General features: G+C 43.2%; 1 protein-coding gene across 4 annotated transcripts in view; it reads left to right on the top strand.

Moving 5' to 3' along the window:
- Positions 1-5,079: 5,079 nt before the first annotated feature.
- The window catches only part of LOC106583648 (potassium voltage-gated channel subfamily KQT member 2-like), a 91,485-nt gene continuing 76,334 nt past the window's right edge, over positions 5,080-20,230 (top strand). For all 4 annotated transcript variants that reach the window (XM_014168085.2, XM_014168086.2, XM_014168083.2 and 1 more), the window contains exon 1: positions 5,080-5,486. In XM_014168085.2, coding sequence (XP_014023560.2) covers positions 5,182-5,486 — 305 coding nt within the window. In that variant the 5' untranslated portion in view covers positions 5,080-5,181. The remainder of the gene's footprint in view (positions 5,487-20,230) is intronic.

Raw genomic sequence — 20,230 nt, 5'->3', positions numbered from 1 at the left:
CTTCTCTACCATTACTCATTTCTCTACCATTACTCAACATTTCTCTACCATTACTTAACGCTTCCCTACCATTACTCAACATTTCCCTACCATTACTCAACATTTCTCTACCATTACTCAACCCTTCTCTACCATTACTAATTTCTCTACCATTACTCAACATTTCTCTACCATTACTTAACGCTTCCCTACCATTACTCAACATTTCTCTACCATTACTCAACATTTCTCTACCATTACTCAACATTTCTCTACCATTACTTAACGTTTCTCTACCATTACTTAACGTTTCTCTACCATTACTTAACGTTTCTCTACCATTACTCAACATTTTTCTACCATTACTCAACGTTTCTCTACCATTACTCAATGCTTCTCTACCATTACTCAGTGTTTCTCTACCATTACTTAACGCTTCCCTACCATTACTTAATGTTTCTCTACCATTACTTAACATTTCTCTACCATTACTTAATGCTTCCCTACCATTACTCAACGTTTCTCTACCATTACTCAATGCTTTTCTACCATTACTCAGTGTTTCTCTACCATTATTTAACGTTTCTCTACCATTACTTAACGTTTCTCTACCATTACTCAGTGTTTCTCTACCATTACTTAACGTTTCTCTACCATTACTCAGTGTTTCTCTACCATTACTTAACGTTTCTCTACCATTACTCAACGTTTCTCTTTCATTACTTAACGCTTCCCTACCATTACTCAACGTTTCTCTACCATTACTCAACGTTTCTCTACCATTACTTAACGCTTCCCTACCATTACTCAACGTTTCTCTACCATTACTTAACGTTTCTCTACCATTACTCAACATTTCTCTACCATTACTCAACGTTTCTCTACCATTACTCAACATTTCTCTACCATTACTTAACGTTTCTCTACCATTACTCAACGTTTCTCTACCATTACTCAACGTTTCTCTACCATTACTCAACGCTTCTCTACCATTACTCAACGTTTCTCTACCATTACTCAACGTGTCTCTACCATTACTCAGTGTTTCTCTACCATTACTTAACGTTTCTCTACCATTACTCAGTGTTTCTCTACCATTACTCAACGCTTCACTACCATTACTCAGTGTTTCTCTACCATTACTCAACGCTTCACTACCATTACTCAGTGTTTCTCTACCATTACTCAACGTTTCTCTACCATTACTCAGTGTTTCTCTACCATTACTTAACGTTTCTCTACCATAACTCAGTGTTTCTCTACCATTACTCAACGCTTCACTACCATTACTCAGTGTTTCTCTGCCATCTACAGTGCTTACCGTTTCTTTTCCCAACAATCGGGTAAACATGACAGCTCGTCACTAGACTCAAGTTTGATGTAATCATTGCGTGCTAGGAATATGTGACCAAATACTAAACTTTTGACTGCATTGATAAACTGTAAGTGAATTTGTCCAAATAAGTATGGCTTCTTCAAATGGGGGGACTAGATGTAGTCGGATCCAAAATGACTGGCATCCTTGATAAAGATGAGCAAAATGACTCTAAAATAAATAATACAATCACTGAGCTATATTGTATGCTAAAAATTTGAAAATTATATTATTTTACACAAATGCTCAGAGAAGGATATATTGTTCAACAAGTAATTTCAAAAAATTGTCTTAAAAAGATAGGGGTCAAAATTATTGGCACCCCTGTTTGCAATGCATTTCAATACTTCACCTGGCAAGGATAATGGCACTGAGTCTTTTTATAAAATATTTTTATGATGTTGGAGAACACATTGGAAGGGATTATAGACCATTCCTCCATACAGAATCTTTCCAGATCCTTGATATCCTTTGTCTGCGCTTATGGACTGCCTCTTCAATTCAAACCACAGGTTTTCAATGGGGTTCAAGTCCAGAGACTGAAATAGCCATTGCAAAATGTTGATTTGTTGTCAATTAACCATTACTTTGTGGTTTTTGATTTGTGCTTGGAGTTATTGTCTTGCTGGAACATCCACTTGCAGCTATGTTTCAGCTTCCTGCCAAAGGCAACTAGGTTTTTGGCCCAAATTTCTGAAAATAATTAAATAAATCAGCATTTTGAATTGTCATCTCAGTCTCCGGACTTGAACCCCATGGAAAACATGTGGTTTCAATTGAACAGGGTAGTCTATAACCACAGACAAATGATATCAAGGATCTGGAAAGATTCTGTATGGAGGAATGGCCTAAGATCCCTCCCAATGTGTTCTCCAACCTCAGAAAACATTTTAGAAAAAGGCTTAGTGCCATTATCCTTGCAAGGTGAGGTATTGAAAGGTATTGAAAACAGAGGTGCCAATAATTTTGACCCCTATCTTCTATAGAAAAAAAAGTATTACTTGTTAAACAAAATCTATTTCTTTGAGCAATTGTATTAGTATAAAATAATGTTTTCTAATGTTTTTGAGCATACAATATAGCTCAGTGTGGTATTTACTTTATGTATATAAACTGTATACAGTCTTTTTTACGCATCTTTATCAAGGGAGCCAATCATTTTGGACTTAAAACCTCTATGGGCTAGGTGGGACGCTTCCCAGTGTAATCCCGTGGCGCGATATTCAAATACCTCAAAAATGCAAAAACTTCAATTTTTCAAACATATGACTATTTTACACCATTTTAAAGACAAGACTCTCGTTAATCTAACCACACTGTCCGATTTCCAAAAAGGCTTTACAACGAAAGCAAAACATTAGATTATGTCAGCAGAGTACCCAGCCAGAAATAATCAGACACCCATTTTTCAAGCTAGCATATAATGTCACATAAACCCAAACCACAGCTAAATGCAGCACTAACCTTTGAGGATCTTCATCAGATGACAACCCTAGGACATTATGTTATACAATACATGCATGTTTTGTTCAATCAAGTTCATATTTATATCAAAAACCAGCTTTTTACATTAGCATGTGACTAGCATGTGACTAGCATTCCCACCGAACACTGCCGGTGAATTTACTAAATTACTCACGATAAACGTTCACAAAAAGCATAACAATTATTTTAAGAATTATAGATACAGTACTCCTCTATGCACTCGATATGTCCGATTTTAAAATAGCTTTTCGGTGAAAGCACATTTTGCAATATTCTCAGTAGATAGCCCGGCATCACAGGGCTAGCTATTTAGACACCCAGCAAGTTTAGCACTCACCAAAGTCAGATTTACTATAAGAAAAATGTTATTACCTTTGCTGTTCTTCGTCAGAATGCACTCCCAGGACTTCTACTTCAATAACAAATGTTGGTTTGGTCCCAAATAATCCATTGTTATATCCAAATAGCGGCGTTTTGTTCGTGCGTTCAAGACACTATCCGAAAGGGTAAATAAGGGTGACGAGCATGACGCATTTCGTGACAAAAAAATTCTAAATATTCCATTACCGTACTTCGAAGCATGTCAACCGCTGTTTAAAATCAATTTTTATGCAATTTTTCTCGTAAAAAAGCGATAATATTCCGACCGGGAATCTGCGTTTAGGTAAAAAGAGGAAAGAAAATAAAGCACGGGGTCGACTCGTGCACGCGCCTAAGCCCATTGTCCTCTGATCGGCCACTTGCCAAACGCGATAATGTGTTTCAGCCAGAGGCTGCCTCGATATCATTCAGCTTTTTCCCGGGCTCTGAGAGCCTATGGGAGCCGTAGGAAGTGTCACGTTACAGCAAAGATCCTCAGTCTTCAATAAAAAGAGCCAAGATGAACAACAACTTGTCAGACAGGCCACTTCCTGTTCAGAATCTTCTCAGGTTTTTGCCTGCCATATGAGTTCTGTTATACTCACAGACACCATTCAAACAGTTTTAGAAACTTTAGGGTGCTTTCTATCCAAAGCCAATAATTATATGCATATTCTAGTTACTGGGCAGGAGTAGTAACCAGATTAAATCGGGTACGTTTTTTATCCGGCCGTGTCAATATTGCCCCCTAGCCCTAACAGGTTATTAAACGGTAAAACATATATGTGTGAAAATACCCTCAAACAAAAAGTGACATTCTGAACTGTTACTTCATATGAAACATTTGATTTTAATTCCAAAATACTGGGGTATATAGCCACATTAACATTTTAGCTTCACTTTCCAAATACACACGGTTGTGCAATCCAGAATGCTGGTCCAGGATAATTATTTGCCTTTTCGATCATAAGATTACATGAACATGGGACCTGATCCTAGATCAGCACTACTCTGAGGCACTTTATGAATATGGGGCTAGGACTGTAATTTAAACACTATGATATAAAAGTTGTATTTGCTTATATCATTAGTTTGGGGATTCGGGCAAATTAGACAACATATTTTCTTGTGATGAGAGGTTTTGTCCGTGATTATAAACAGGGTGGTTCGATCTCTGAATGCCGATTGGCTGAAAGACATGGTATATCAGATAGTATACATGGGTATGTAAAAAAAAAATGTTTTACTGGTCTAATTACGTCGGTAACCAATTAGCAATTGGTAGCAATTAGGCACCTTGGGGGTTTGTGGTATATGGCCAATATACCATGGCTAAGTGCTGTATCCCGCCTCCTGTCACGCAAAGAACAGTCCTTAACCGTGGTATATTGGCCATACTGTGTACAACACCTCCTGGCCCTTATTGCTTGAATATAGCCTGTTTCATTCTGTTCTGGGTTTTTTTAGATGGTGAGGGAAACATAAGGAAATAATATGTGCACATTGAAAAGCCACTAAAGATGTACAAAATGATCCCATCAAAATGATCCCATCAAAATGATCCCATCAAAATGATCTCTGCAAGTGGCAAATGAGCATAGGTTACCCACAGTCAGTGTTCATTCTTTGTTTGTAGCCCATGGCCACACTGCAAATCAAACAATGGAGTGCCAGTGTTTACATTGTTTATATATTGTGTTGTTTTCCACTAGTTTATGCCCTAATACATATGTAGGACATTTTCCTTTTTTTCTGTTGTCAGGTGGACGGAAAACGCTAAAGTAGGAAAATTGTGTTCATTGCAGATTCTTCTCTGCATTTCAATTGGCTTCTCAGCAGCAGGGTAGCCTCAGCCACGCGCACATGCAGGGGCGAGCGCTCTAAGGATCATATCCTACACGCCCAGCACTGCAATGCTGCTACCTGGTAAAGGGCGAAAAAAATCTCCAACTCCAAGCTCCCCATGACAGTATTTCGCCAGAATGGTCAAGAAATCCTGCACAGGCGGGGTTTACCCTGGTCCAGCCGTGGAGAAAAAGCTAAAAGTCGGCTTTGTCGGGCTAGAAGCTGGGGCTAGTACGGATTTAAACAGAGATGGGGCGCTGCTCATAGCAGGTGCCGACGCCGAGGCAACAAAGCGAGGCAGCATCCTTAGCAAACAGAGATCCAGCCTCTCTGGCAAACCGAAGCCTCCAAAGAGAAATGCATTCTACAGAAGAGTGCAGAATTTTCTTTATAATGTTTTGGAGAGACCAAGAGGATGGGCATTTATTTACCACGCATACGTGTAAGTTTTTGTTTTAGGCTATTTGTTTAAATGGGTTGAAAGCAAGCCTCCAACACTCATGTCTCGGGAAGCGTGAAAGCGTCTGAATCATTGTGTATTGTTTTGTTCTTTATAAATAGGCAGGGAAGACATGTCAAGACAACTGATTCATTCAGAGGTGTAGCGGTATGGTGGTGGGGCGTGCAATCAGTCAGCATTAATATATAGCTTTGGCGCCCACATAAATCATGTTGATATCGTCATCTTCTGTTAATTTACCATGTATGTAGCCTACGACATACACATACTTTATATGGGATGTGGTATAGGCTATTTTCTCATTAGATTGTGCGATAACAATCTACTCTCCACTACTTGGCATCGAGAAGTTACCGCAGACTTTATAAATTGAAAATATTTCAATAGATCATTCTAAAGAACTGCTTCATATCAGGTCAAATAAACATCTCGGAAGTTTCATATTGAAATCTGCCATTGCATATAATCTAGGGCTAGCCTACACGAAATTATAGTGTGGTTTACGAATGTTATTCAAATTATGCAAAACTCCAGATATTTCAAAACATCTTGCCTGCCTGGAGTCTGACAGCGAATATTACATCAACACGAGTTGCTTCTTTCCAAGTGAAGGTTCGTTTATGTTGTTGACATAGCTTACTTTATCAATGTAAAATGCAATCAATAGGCTACCTAGGCGATCATGCTTTTAGGAACGTGGACTGTGCATTTTTACATCAAAACATAAGCCTATGATGTGTTGGTGTGAATTCCTTAATTTACACAGATATGTCTCATGTATAATTTTCAACGCTTTACGGTCACGACAGGATTTCCCCTTTAACCAGAGTTATTAGGCTACTCTCAGTCGATTTAATGTGATTCTGACTGAGCTAATTGAGCGTACTGCTGCAATCATTTCAGGGCTTTTCTCAATTCAGCACCAAAAGCAGCTGGACAGCTCCGATAGCTGCTGCATTTATCTCGAAAACTACCGCATTTGTTCTGAGGCAAACATACAATGTAGCTAGCCTACATTAGACCTATGGTACCATACGAACCAAATGATTGCATCACGGTGTTATTTTTTAAAATTATTTATGGCTGTTTTCATTTGTTTTTCAATGGAGTATTTTTGTACCAGAGGAGAATTCTGAACATTGAGCATTAATTAAAGGAAGAGAAAGCAGCGGATCCTCGCAGACCTAGATTGTATTCATGTTGGTTCGTCTAATATATAATTTATACACTCTGTCTCTCCTTCTCCCCATCACTTACAGTACGTCCTGTTTTCTCTACAAATGTCGTTGTGGACTCAGTCAGAAACATGAAATTCACATCCACAAGCAGTTTCAATCTCTCTTTCACAAAGACGAACACGGTATGCTTTTATCAAGTAGGCCTACTTGTATCCAATAATGCTGTTTCTCTCTCGCTTTCTTCTTCACATAGAGGAACACACTATACTTTCATCAAGAAATGTACAGTTTCTCTTTCTCCTCCTCATAAACCAACACAGAAATAGGCTCATCAACATATTATTTTCCGCAAATGGACGACTATCTTGGGCCTAGCAAATGAATGGGCAGTACTTCCAACACATCAGAATCATTCAGAGAATGCATAAAACATTGATTAGAATTAGAAACATTGATTAGAGACAAATGAAACGTTTTGTCACTGCTATGGGCGTTTTCACACTGGCAGAGTTGGCAAACAGGCATCCTGTGGGAAACAGGCTAGTGGGTTCAGATACATTGGCATTTTTGTCCAGTGGCGAGATTTTGAACCCGGGCTGACCTGTCTAGGCGTAAAATGGTCAGTATGGAAGTTTTATTAAACAGACAAGCTCATGACAAGACACTTCAAACAACAGGCCTTTATCTAGCATACAACCGCTATCTATTCCAAAAACAATAACTGTGAATGTACAATAGTCGTAACTGTTTTTTTGTTTCCTTGAACTTTGTGTTGCAGCTTGAACTGGTGTTACACAGACTGAACACCTGTTTCTCTGACCTACCCCTTTGTGTTGCCCAAATAAACACCTATGTACTGTGTGGTTATGGGTGGGTGTGAGTGGGTGGGTGGGTGTATGCGTACTGGGTGTAACCAACCCAATGTCGAGGTGTGGTTTAGTTTACAGTGCTGGCCGGGAAACTGCTATGGTCCCAAGGGGCCTGGAAGTCTGTCCAAGGCTGTGCTAGGCTTTCCTGGGCTGTGCTAGGCTGTCCTGGGCTGTCCTGGGCTGTGCTGGACTGGGCTATGCTGGGCTGCACTAGGCTGTGCTAGGCTGTCCTGGGCTGTGCTGCGCTTTGCTGGGCTTTGTTGGACTGGGCTATGCTGGGCTGCGCTAGGCTGTCCTGGGCTGGGCTGTGCTGTATGTGAGCTAGTGGTGCCTCCGCACTCTACTGATTAACCTGAGTCATTAGGGAGGAAGATGATGACCTCACCTGAGTAGGTCTGATAAGACCCAGGCACTGCCTGCCAGGCTGACTATTACATCTGACAGCCTGGAACATTAACACCCGCCTGGGTGATAACAATGGGACAAATGGATTCCTCCTTCAACATGAGAACAGTGATAAAAAGAGAGGAGGAAGAGAGAAGGGATTGTCTGGCAGCATTATGGAAGATGGTATGGGAGGTTTCACTGCAGTCTCAGTATGCCAGACTATTGTGTCAAGCATACACCAGATTGTATTGAGAGGGAGAATGGTATCCACAATAAAAGCCTTGAGTGAAATAAAGATCTGTGCGCAGGCACTCATACATGCTATGTTTTTGTATTATTATTTTTAAAACACCCAAAAGCGATAAGGATTCTAAAATCTTTAATGGAGACTCACTCAACCCAACAATGTAATCTTTACACCGGTGCTTGGCCTAAAGATCCTGCCTTTTGTGTTTCCATGGCTGAGACCAGGGCTGATTTAGTGTCACTGGGAAACCTCATTATAATGTAACGAAAGTCTGATTCATTTCAGATCATTTACCTCCTATTCCCTCACTGACTGTAAGCCGCTCTGGATAGGAGCATCTGCTAAAATGACCAAAATGTAAAAAATTATATATATTCTTTGGAACCTGAAGGTAACATTGAGAAGGCCTAATCGCAGGTTTAGCGGTGTGTAGACAGGATGTCAACATCATCCGTCTGGCAAAAGGCTGAGGGCCAAGTGTCTGCCTAATGAGGCTGAAAAACAGTGACTCCCATTGGCTAAGGTACTATCAGAACCAGTCAACCACCTGGACCGGAGTGCCTGATGAGCACAGCCTCCAGGCACTCCCACTGCTAACAAGGGAACAGTGGTGGAAAAAGTACCCAATTGTCATACTTGAGTAAAAGTAAAGATACCTTAATTTAGAACCAGGAACAGATATAGCCCTTGGTTCACTCCAGACCTGACTGCCCTTGACCAGCACAAAAACATCCTGTGGTGTTCTGCATTAGCATCAAATAGCCCCTGTGATATGCAACTTTTCAGGGAAGTTAAGAACCAATATACACAGGCAGTTAGGAAAACAAAGGCTTGCTTTTTCAAACAGAAATTTGCATCCTGTAGCACAAACTCCAAAAAGTTCTGGGACACTGTAAAGTCCATGGAGAATAAGAGCACCTCCTCCCAGCTGCCTGCTGCACTGAGGCTAGGAAACACTGTCACAACCGATAAATCCACGATAATTGAGAATTTCAATAAGCATTTTTCTACGGCTGGCCATGCTTTCCACCTGGCTACCCCTACCCCGGTCAACTGCCCTGCACCCCCCACAGCAACTTGCCCAAGCCTCCCCATTTCTCCTTCACCCAAATCCAGACATCTGATGTTCTGAAAGAGCTGCAAAATCTGGACCCCTACAAATCAGCTGGGCTAGACAATCTGGACCCTTTCTTTCTAAAATTATCCGCCGCAATTGTTGCAACCCCTATTACTAGCCTGTTCAACCGCTCTTTCGTGTTGTCTGAGATCCCCAAAGATTGGAAAGCTGCCGCGGTCATCCCACTCTTCAAAAGGGGAGACACCCTAGACCCAAACTGTTACAGACCTATATATTTCCTACCCTGTTTTTCTAAGGTCTTCGAAAGCCAAGTTAACAAACAGATCACCGACGACTTCGAATCCCACCATACCTTCTCCGCTATGCAATCTGGTTTCTGAGCTGGTCATGGGTGCACCTCAGCCACGCTCAAGGTCCTAAACGATATCCTAACTGCCATTGATAAAAGACAATATTTGTGCAGCCATATTCATCGACCTGGCCAAGGCTTTCGACTCTGTCAATCACCGCATTCTTATCGGCAGATTCAACAGCCTTGGTTTCTCAAATGACTGCCTCGCCTGGTTCACCAACTACTTCTCAGAGAGAGTTCAGTGCGTCAAATCAGAGGGCCTGTTGTCCGGACCTCTGGCAGTCTCTATGGGGGTGCCACAGGGTTCAATTCTCGGGCTGACTCTTTTTTCTGTATACATCAATGATGTTGCTCTTGCTGCTGATGATTCTCTGATCCACCTCTACCCAGACAACACCATTTTGTATACTTCTGGCCCTTCTTTGGACACTGTGTTAACTAACCTCCAGTCAAGCTTCAATGCCATACAACACTCCTTCCGTGGCCTCCAACTGCTCTTAAATGCAAGTTAAACTAAATTCATGCTCTTCAACCGATCACTGCCCGCACCTGCCCGCCCGACTAGCATCACTACTCTGAACGGTTCTGACCTAGAATATGTGGACAACTACAAATACCTAGGTGTCTGGTTAGACTGTAAACTCTCCTTCCAGACTCACATTAAGCATCTCCAATCCAAAATGAAATCTAGAATAGGCTTTCTATTTCGCAACAAAGCATCCTTCACTCATGTTGCCAAACATTCCCTTGTAAAACTGACTATCCTACCGATCCTTGACTTCGACGATGTCATTTACAAAATAGCCTCCAACTCTCTACTCAGCAAATTGGATGCAGTCTATCAAGGTGCCATCCGTTTTGTCACCAAAGCCCCATATACTACCCACCACTGTAACCTGTATGCTCTCGTTGGCTGGCCCTCACTTCTTATTCGTCACCAAACCCACTGGCTCCAGGTCATCTATAAGTCTTTGCTAGGTAAAGCCCCGCCTTATCTCAGCTCACTGGTCACCATAGCAGCACCCACCAGTAGCACGCGCTCCTGCAGGTATATTTCACTGGTCACCCCAAAGCCAATTCCTCCTTTGGCCGTCTCTCCTTACAGTTCTCTGCTGCCAATGACTGTAACGAACTGCAAAAATCACTGAAGCTGGAGACCCATATCTCCCTCACTAGCTTTAAGCATCAGCTGTCAAAGCAGCTTACAGATCATTGCAGCTGTACACAGCCCATCTGTAAATAGCCCACCCAACTACCTCATCACCATATTGTTATTATTTTTTTTGTTGCTCCTTTACACTCCAGTATCTCTACTTGCACATTCATCTTCTGCACATCTATCACTCCAGTGTTTAATTGCTAAATTGTAATTATTTCGCCACTATGGCCTATTTATTGCCTTACCTCCCTAATCTTACTTAATTTGCACACACTGTACACCTTTCTATTGTGTTATTGACTGTACGTTTGTTTATTCCATGTGTAACTCTGTGTTGTTCTTTGTGTTGCACTGCTTTGCTTTATCTTGGCCAGGTCACAGTTGTAAATGAGAACTTGTTCTCAACTAGCCTACCTGGTTAAATAAAGGTGAAATAAGAAAATATATAGAAAATGACTCAAGTAAAAGTGAGTTATCCAGTAAAATAGTACTTGAGTAAAAGTCTAAAAGTATTTGGTTTGACATATACTTAAGTATCAAAAGTAAATGTAATTGCAAAAATATACTTAAGTATCAAAATTAAAAGTATAAATCATTTCAAATTCCTTATATTAAGCAAACCAGACGGCACAATTTTCTAGTTTTTATGTATTGTTGGATAGCCAGTGGCACACTCCAACACTCGGACATCATGTATGCTTAGTGAATCCGCCAGATCAGAGGCAGTAGGGATGACCAAGAATGTTCTCTTGATAAGTGTGTGAATTTGACCATTTTCCTGTAATGCTAAGCATTCAAAATGTAACAAGTACTTTTGGGTGTCAGGGAACATTTATGTAGTAAAAAGTAATGGACACATACCCCCAAAAACTACTTAGGTAGTACTTGAAAGTGTTTTATTAAGTACTTTACACCACTGCAAGGGAGGTGGTAGTGTGGTAATCTAGTTCCCAGACAATTCCACCCAGTGCTTTGTCCAATAGCCTGTGGATGAGGGTTGTAGTGTGGTAATCTAGTTCCCAGACACTTCCACCCAGTGCTTTGTCCAATAGCCTGTGGATGAGGGTTGTAGTGTGGTAATCTAGTTCCCAGACACTTCCACCCAGTGCTTTGTCCAAAATCAAATCAAATCCAATATATTTATATAGCCCTTCGTACATCAGCTGATATCTCAAAGTGCTGTACAGAAACCCAGCCTAAAACCCCAAACAGCAAGCAATGCATGTGAAAGAAGCACGGTGGGTAGGAAAAACTCCCTATGAAAAACTCCCTAGAAAGGCCAAAACCTAGGAAGAAACCTAGAGAGGAACCAGGCTATGAGGGGTGGCCAGTCCTCTTCTGGCTGTGCCGGGTGGATATTATAACAGAACATGGTCAAGATGCTAAAATGTTCATAAATGACCAGCATGGTCAAATAATAATAATCATAGTAGTTGTCGAGGGTGCAACAAGCACGTCCGGTGAACAGGTCAGGGTTCCATAGCCGCAGGCAGAACAGTTGAAGCTGGAGCAGCAGCACGGCCAGGTGGACTGGGGACAGCAAGGAGTCATCATGCCAGGTAGTCCTGAGGCATGGTCCTAGGGCTCAGGTCCTCCGAGAGAAAGAAAGAGAGAAAGAGAGAATTAGAGAGAGCATATTTAAATTCACACAGGACACCGGATAAGACAAGAGAAATACTCCAGATGTAACAGACTGACCCTAGCCCCCCGACACATAAACTACTGCAGCATAAATACTGGAGGCTGAGACAGGAGGGATCAGAAGACACTGTGGCCCCATCCGATGATACCCCCGGACAGGGCCAAACAGGCAGGATAAAACAATAGCCTGTGGATGAGGGTTGTAGTGTGGTAATCTAGTTCCCAGACACTTCCACCCAGTGCTTTGTCCAATAGCCTGTGGATTTTTTTTTACATTTATTTTTATTTCACCTTTATTTAACCAGGTAGGCAAGTTGAGAACAAGTTCTCATTTACAATTGCGACCTGGCCAAAATAAAGCAAAGCAGTTCGAAAACATACAACAACACAGAGTTACACATGGAGGAAAACAAACATACAGTCAATAATACAGCAGAAAAATAAGTCTATATACACTGCTCAAAAAATAAAGGGAACACTTAAACAACACAATGTAACTCCAAGTCAATCACACTTCTGTGAAATCAAACTGTCCACTTAGGAAGCAACACTGATTGACAATACATTTCAAATGCTGTTGTGCAAATGGAATAGACAACAGGTGGAAATTATAGGCAATTAGCAAGACACCCCCAATAAAGGAGTGGTTCTGCAGGTGGTGACCACAGACCACTTCTCAGTTCCTATGCTTCCTAGCTGATGTTTTGGTCACTTTTGAATGCTGGCGGTGCTTTCACTCTAGTGGTAGCATGAGACGGAGTCTACAACCCACACAAGTGGCTCAGGTAGTGCAGCTCATCCAGGATGGCACATCAATGCGAGCTGTGGCAAGAAGGTTTGCTGTGTCTGTCAGCGTAGTGTCCAGAGCATGGAGGCGCTACCAGGAGACAGGCCAGTACATCAGGAGATGTGGAGGAGGCCGTAGGAGGGCAACAACCCAGCAGCAGGACCGCTACCTCCGCCTTTGTGCAAGGAGGAGCAGGAGGAACACTGCCAGAGCCCTGCAAAATGACCTCCAGCAGGCCACAAATGTGCATGTGTCTGCTCAAACGGTCAGAAACAGACTCCATGAGGGTGGTATGAGGGCCCGACGTCCACAGGTGGGGGTTGTGCTTACAACCCAACACCGTGCAGGACATTTGGCATTTGCCAGAGAACACCAAGATTGGCAAATTCGCCATTGGCGCCCTGTGCTCTTCACAGATGAAAGCAGGTTCACACTGAGCTCATGTGACAGACGTGACAGAGTCTGGAGACGCCGTGGAGAACGTTCTGCTGCCTGCAACATCCTCCAGCATGACCGGTTTGGCGGTGAGTCAGTCATGGTGTGGGGTGGCATTTCTTTGGGGGGCCGCACAGCCCTCCATGTGCTCGCCAGAGGTAGCCTGACTGCCATTAGGTACCGAGATGAGATCCACAGACCCCTTGTGAGACCATATGCTGGTGCGGTTGGCCCTGGGTTCCTCCTAATGCAAGACAATGCTAGACCTCATGTGGCTGGAGTGTGTCAGCAGTTCCTGCAAGAGGAAGGCATTGATGCTATGGACTGGCCCGCCCGCCCGCCCGTTCCCCAGACCGGAATCCAATTGAGCACATCTGGGACATCATGTCTCGCTCCATCCACCAACGCCACGTTGCACCACAGACTGTCCAGGAGTTGGCGGATGCTTTAGTCCAGGTCTGGGAGGAGATCCCTCAGGAGACCATCCGCCACCTCATCAGGAGCATGCCCAGGCGTTGTAGGGAGGTCATACAGGCACGTGGAGGCCACACACACTACTGAGCCTTATTTTGACTTGTTTTAAGGACATTACATCAAAGTTGGATCAGCCTGTAGTGTGGTTTTCCACTTTAATTCTGAGTGTGACTCCAAATCCAGACCTCCATGGGTTGATAAATTGGATTTCCATTGATTATATTTGTGTGATTTTGTTGTCAGCACATTCAACTATGTAAAGAAAAAAGTATTTAATAAGATTATTTCATTCATTCAGATCTAGGATGTGTTATTTTAGTGTTCCCTTTATTTTTTTGAGCAGTATACAATGTGAGCAAATGAGGTGAGATAAGGGAGGTAAAGGCAAAAAAGGCCATGGTGGCAAAGTAAATACAATATAGCAAGTAAAACACTGGAATGGTAGATTTGTAGTAGAAGAAAGTGCAAAGTAGAAAATAAATAATGGGGTGCAAAGGAGCAAAATAAATTAAATAAATAAATACAGTAGGGGAAAAGGTAGTTGTTTGGGCTAAATTATAGATGGGCTATGTACAGGTGCAGTGATCTGTGAGCTGCTCTGACAGCTGGTGCTTAAAGCTAGTGAGGGAGATAAGTGTTTCCAGTTTCAGAGATTTTTGTAGTTCGTTCCAGGCATTGGCAGCAGAGAACTGGAAAGAGAGACGGCCAAAGGAGGAATTGGCTTTGGGGGTGACCAGAGAGATATACCTGCTGGAGCGCGTGCTACAGGTGGGTGCTGCTATGGTGACCAGTGAGCGGAGATAAGGGGGGACTTTACATAGCAGGGTCTTGTAGATGACCTGGAGCCAGTGGGTTTGGCGACGATTATGAAGCGAAGGCCAGCCAACGAGAGCGTACAGGTCGCAGTGGTGGGTAGTATATGGGGCTTTGGTGACAAAGCGGATGGCACTGTGATAGACTGCATCCAGTTTGTTGAGTAGGGTATTGGAGGCTATTTTGTTTGGCAGCATGAGTGAAGGATGCTTTGTTGCGAAATAGGAAGCCAATTCTAGATTTAATTATGGATTGGAGATGTTTGATGTGAGTCTGGAAGGAGAGTTTACAGTCTAACCAGACACCTAGGTATTTGTAGTTGTCCACATATTCTAGGTCAGAACCGTCCAGAGTAGTGATGCTGGACAGGCGGGCAGGTGCAGGCAGCGATCGGTTGAAGAGCATGCATTTAGTTTTACTTGTATTTAGGAGCAGTTGGAGGCCACGGAAGGAGAGTTGTATGGAATTGAAGCTCGTCCGGAGGGTTGTTAACACAGTGTCCAAAGAAGGGCCAGAAGTATACAGAATGGTGTCGTTTGCGTAGAGGTGGATCAGAGACTCACCAGCAGCAAGAGCGACATCATTGATGTATACAGAGAAAAGAGTTGGCCCAAGAATTGAACCCTGTGGCACCCCCATAGAGACTGCCAGAGGTCCGGACAACAGGCCCTCTGATTTGACACACTGAACTCTATCAGAGAAGTAGTTGGTGAACCAGGCGATGCAATCATTTGAGAAACCAAGGCTATTGAGTCTGCCGATGAGGATGTGGTGATTGACAGAGTCGAAAGCTTTGGCCAGGTCAATGAATACGACAGCACAGTATTGTTTCTTATCGATGGCGGTTACGATATTGTTTAGGACCTTGAGCGTGGCTGAGGTGCACCCATGACCAGCTCTGAAACCAGATTGCATAGCGGAGAAGGTGCGGTGGGATTCAAAATGGTCGGTAATCTGTTTGTTGACTTGGCAAATGAGGGTTGTAGTGTAGCAACACTTTACAGAAAGCCAACCGGTATAATGTATTTCAGACTTGTCATTTACATGATTGAAACTTTTCTAATTAAGCGACAAGTCACAAGGGGGTGTGGTATATGCCCAATATGCCATGGCTAAGGGCTGTTCTTAGGCACGAAGCAACACTGTGTGCCTGGATACAGCCCTTAGTCGTGGTATATTGGCCATATACCACAAACCCCTGAGGTGCCTTATTGCTAGTTTAAACTGGTTATCAACGTAATTAGAGCAGTGAAAATAAATGTTTTGTCATACCCATGGTATACGGTCTGATATACTACGGCTTTCAGCCAATCAGCTTTCAGGACTCAAACCACCCAGAATATAATGTCTTATTATGATCTGATAATGATCCTGACTATATATTGGCCATTTTGAGTCAGTTGAAAATGACACAACATATTATAAGGCTAATTATAATACATTATAAAGGCTCATGCAGGCTTATAACAAGTTATAAAGGATTATAGCTGAAAGGCCTTAAGTAAGTCCTACTGGTAGTTTTACAGTATATTTTATTCTATAGTTGTGTGTGTTTGAACTATGTACGAAGTTGTACATCTATGGGTGTGCACCTGTACTGACATACAGTACATGTGTCTGTGTGCCTGGCATTGCATAGGTGTGTTCGGTGGCTTGGACTGGTCAATTTGGTGGATGTTTATGGCTACGCTGTGTGTAACCAAGACACGCTGCCCTGCTCGAATGACATCGTCATGTCTGCCCCTCAGAGCCGCCGGTCACTCCTCACAGATAGGCCATCAATTGTTCCATTGAGGAACCTATACAGTGTTGTGTGATAAACGCACCGCTAACGAGTTGAGACGCTAGACGAGGCGAGACGCTAGATGAGGGCGAGACGCTAGTCGAGGGTGAGACGACACTAGACGAGGGCGAGACGACGCTAGACGAGGGCGAGACGACGCTAGACGAGGGCGAGACGACGCTAGACGAGGGCGAGACGACGCTAGACGAGGGCGAGACGACGCTAGACGAGGCGAGAAGACGCTAGACGAGGCGAGAAGACGCTAGACGATGCGAGAAGACGCGAGGCGAGACTGTGATGGAGAAAAGGTTGGCCTGCTTCTGAGTAGTTTCCCCCATTACTGTTCGGTTTCATAAGACCATTCAGAGAGTTCAGAATCCCTAAAGGTGGAATAAGCCTATGCTGACTTGGTGGGTTTTGTGTTACACTGGTTGGGAATGTGGTAGTTAGGTGCCATGGTAATCCTGACTGCATTTACATGGAGTGTTCAAATTGAAGGCTTGAAGGAAAGTCTTAAAATTGATAGCAAATGATTGAGTACGCCAATATGTGTTATTAGTTGAAAATAGGCCTACGCTACCACTCCCAGTGTCAAGCCATTATACTGATCTAGGGTCAGGTCCCCCTTCTTATTCATTCTGATTTTAAAAGGCATAACAGATCCTAGATCAGCAGTCCTACTCTGAGACACTTTATGATTACAGGCCTTGGAGTCCTCGATTTCTACCCTTGTCGTCCCTTGCTAGTCCAAGATGCCGCTGTATCCTTAAAAGTCTTCTGCGGATGTATTCTAGGCCAGATTGTGCTAAAATAGGCTGTGTAATTACAGCCAATTTGGAGACTAATACTACATGATGCATTCAGGCAAAACTTGTGGTTCTCTCATCTTGATGTAAAACAGGCTAAAAATAACTCTGATTAAGTGATGATAGTGACGATAGTGCTCAATCGTCATGACTTGTTTCCTCCGAGAATACGTCTGGCCTTGCAACTCATTCTCTAGACCAGTGGTTCCTAACCTTTTTTGAACCGTGGTACACTTTGATGGGCTAAAAAAGTCTGTGGAACACCTAAACCTTTCCTTATGTATTTAGTGGCAATGACCTTCATCTGATCTATACTGAAAATTGTTTTTAAAAGTATGTTATCTGTGAAAGAGTGTCCAGCAAATCTCTGATAGAAATAAAAATATATAGTTCTGGTAAAATAGGTCTTAGAGGACAATGTGCTAAGTTGAGACATTTTTTACATTCAGCATCACTCCATCAAGGGAATTATATATTGAACAAAAATTTAATTTCAATGATTTTGCTAAATTACAGTTCATTTAAGTAAATCAGTCAATTGAAATACATATATTAGGCTAAAATCTATGGATTTCACATGACTGGGCAGGGGCACAGCCATGGGTGGGCCTGGGAGAGCATAGGCCCACCCACTGGGGAGTCAGGCCCAGACAATCAGAATGAGTTTTTCCTCACAAAAGGGCTTTATTACAGACAGAAATACTCCTCAGTTTCATCAGCTGTCCAAATGGCTGGTCTCAGATGATCCCGCAGGTGAAGAAGCCGGATATGGAGGTCCTGGGCTGGCGTGGTTACACGTGGTCTGCGGTTGTGAGGCCGGTTGGACATACTGCCAAATTCTCTAAAATGGCTTATGGTCCATTCTCTGGCAACAGCTCTGGTGGACATTCCTGCAATCAGCATGCCAATTGCACGCTATCTCAAAACTTGAGACATCTGTGACATTATGTTGTGTGACAAACCTGCACATTTTAGAGTGGCCTTTTATTGTCCCTCAGCACAAGGTGCACCTGTGTAATGATTATGCTGTTTAATCAGCTTCTTGATATGCCACACCTGTCAGGTGGATGGATTATCTTGGCAAATGAGAAATGTTCACTAAGAGGGATGTAAACACATTTCTGCACAAAATTTGAGATAAATACGCTTTTTGTACCTATGGAACATTTCTGGAATCTTTTATTTCAGCTCATGACCAACACTTTCCGTTTTGCGTTTATATTTTTGTTCAGTATAGTATTCTTCCTTTAACAAAGATATTTACATATATTTCAGGATGTTGTGTATTCCTGGAAATAATCAGAATTCATGTAAATGTTAGTTTTAGAAACATAGCTTGTCCAAAAGAAAGTGTTCCCTTGGCACAACTGACCCTGGGTATTAAAACCATGACTATCTTTATGTCCTTAACGCAATTCAACACGATCAAAATCACTTTTTTGTCTTAATCATTTTAACAATCTTTTAACAGATGTGTAACACTTAAAAAAAACGTTAGTACTTTTTAAAACACTTTTAACATAGGCCAGGCCTTGTTGTTACCTCATATCCCAGTGATAATGCCTTGCATTACGCCTGGGAAGAAAACATTTACATTTTCTCAACTTAAAAGCGTCATGAAATCAATAATTTGCTAACATTGGATAACATTCATATACTGTCCATCTCTGAAACTTACTTAGATAATTCCTTTGATGATACAGCAGTAGCAATATAGGGATATACGATCACGGAAGAGACAGGAATGCCTATGGGGGAGGTGTTGTTACTGTATATGTGTAACGGCTGTTGCAGGGAGTAGACCAAGGCGCAGTGTGTTGAGTGCTCATCATGTATTTATTATAGAACACTTTAAACAAAACAAGAAAACGACAGCCAAACAGTTAGTCAGGTTAGCAACACTAAACAGAAATTAACCACCCACAAAACCCAAAGGAAAACAGGCTGCCTAAGTATGGCTCCCAATCAGAGACAACGATATACAGCTCTGGCGGCTCCGGACTGGCGGGCGACTCTGGCGGCTCCAGATTGGCGGGCGACTCTGGCGGCTCCGGACAGGCGTAAGGCACAGGACTCACCAGGCTGGGGAGACATGCAGGAGGCCTGGCTCTGGACGCAGGCACAGGACTCAACAGGCTGGGGAGACTTGCAGGAGGCCTAGCTCTGGGAGCAGGCACCGGATAGACCGGGTCCTGGAGACGCACTGGAGGTCTGGAGCGCACGGCCTGCACAACCTGTCCTGGCTGAGTTGTCACTGTAGCCCGGCACAGGCGAAGCACTGGCACAGGGCGAACTGGGCTGTGCTGGAGATTGAGGGCTGCCGTGCGTAGAGCAGGCGCAGGGTAGGCTGGACCTAGGAGACGCACTGGTGGCCAGATGTGCTGCGCCGGTGCACTTCTCCCTAGCTGGATGCCCACTCTAGCACGGCACTTGAGGGGGGTTGGTATCGACCGCACCAGACTGTGCGTGTGGATGGGCGAGACCGTGCGCACTTCCGCATAGCACGGTGCTCTCCACATCAACCGCTCCCCACGGTAAGCACGAGGAGTTGGCTCAGGTCTATTGCTTGACTCCGCCAATCTCGCCGTGTGCCCCCCAAAAAATGTTTTGGGGGGCTGCCTCTCAGGCTCCTGTAGCTGACTTGCCTGTTCCTCCCAGTATCGCCGTTCCGCCTTCGCTGCCTCGATCTCCAACTGCAGGCTGCGATACTCCCCAGG

Source organism: Salmo salar, chromosome ssa22 (genome assembly GCF_905237065.1).
Source record: "Salmo salar chromosome ssa22, Ssal_v3.1, whole genome shotgun sequence".
NCBI lineage: Eukaryota > Metazoa > Chordata > Actinopteri > Salmoniformes > Salmonidae > Salmo > Salmo salar.
Note: the sequence above shows the minus strand (reverse complement) of the source record. Positions and strands in the feature narration are given on the sequence as shown.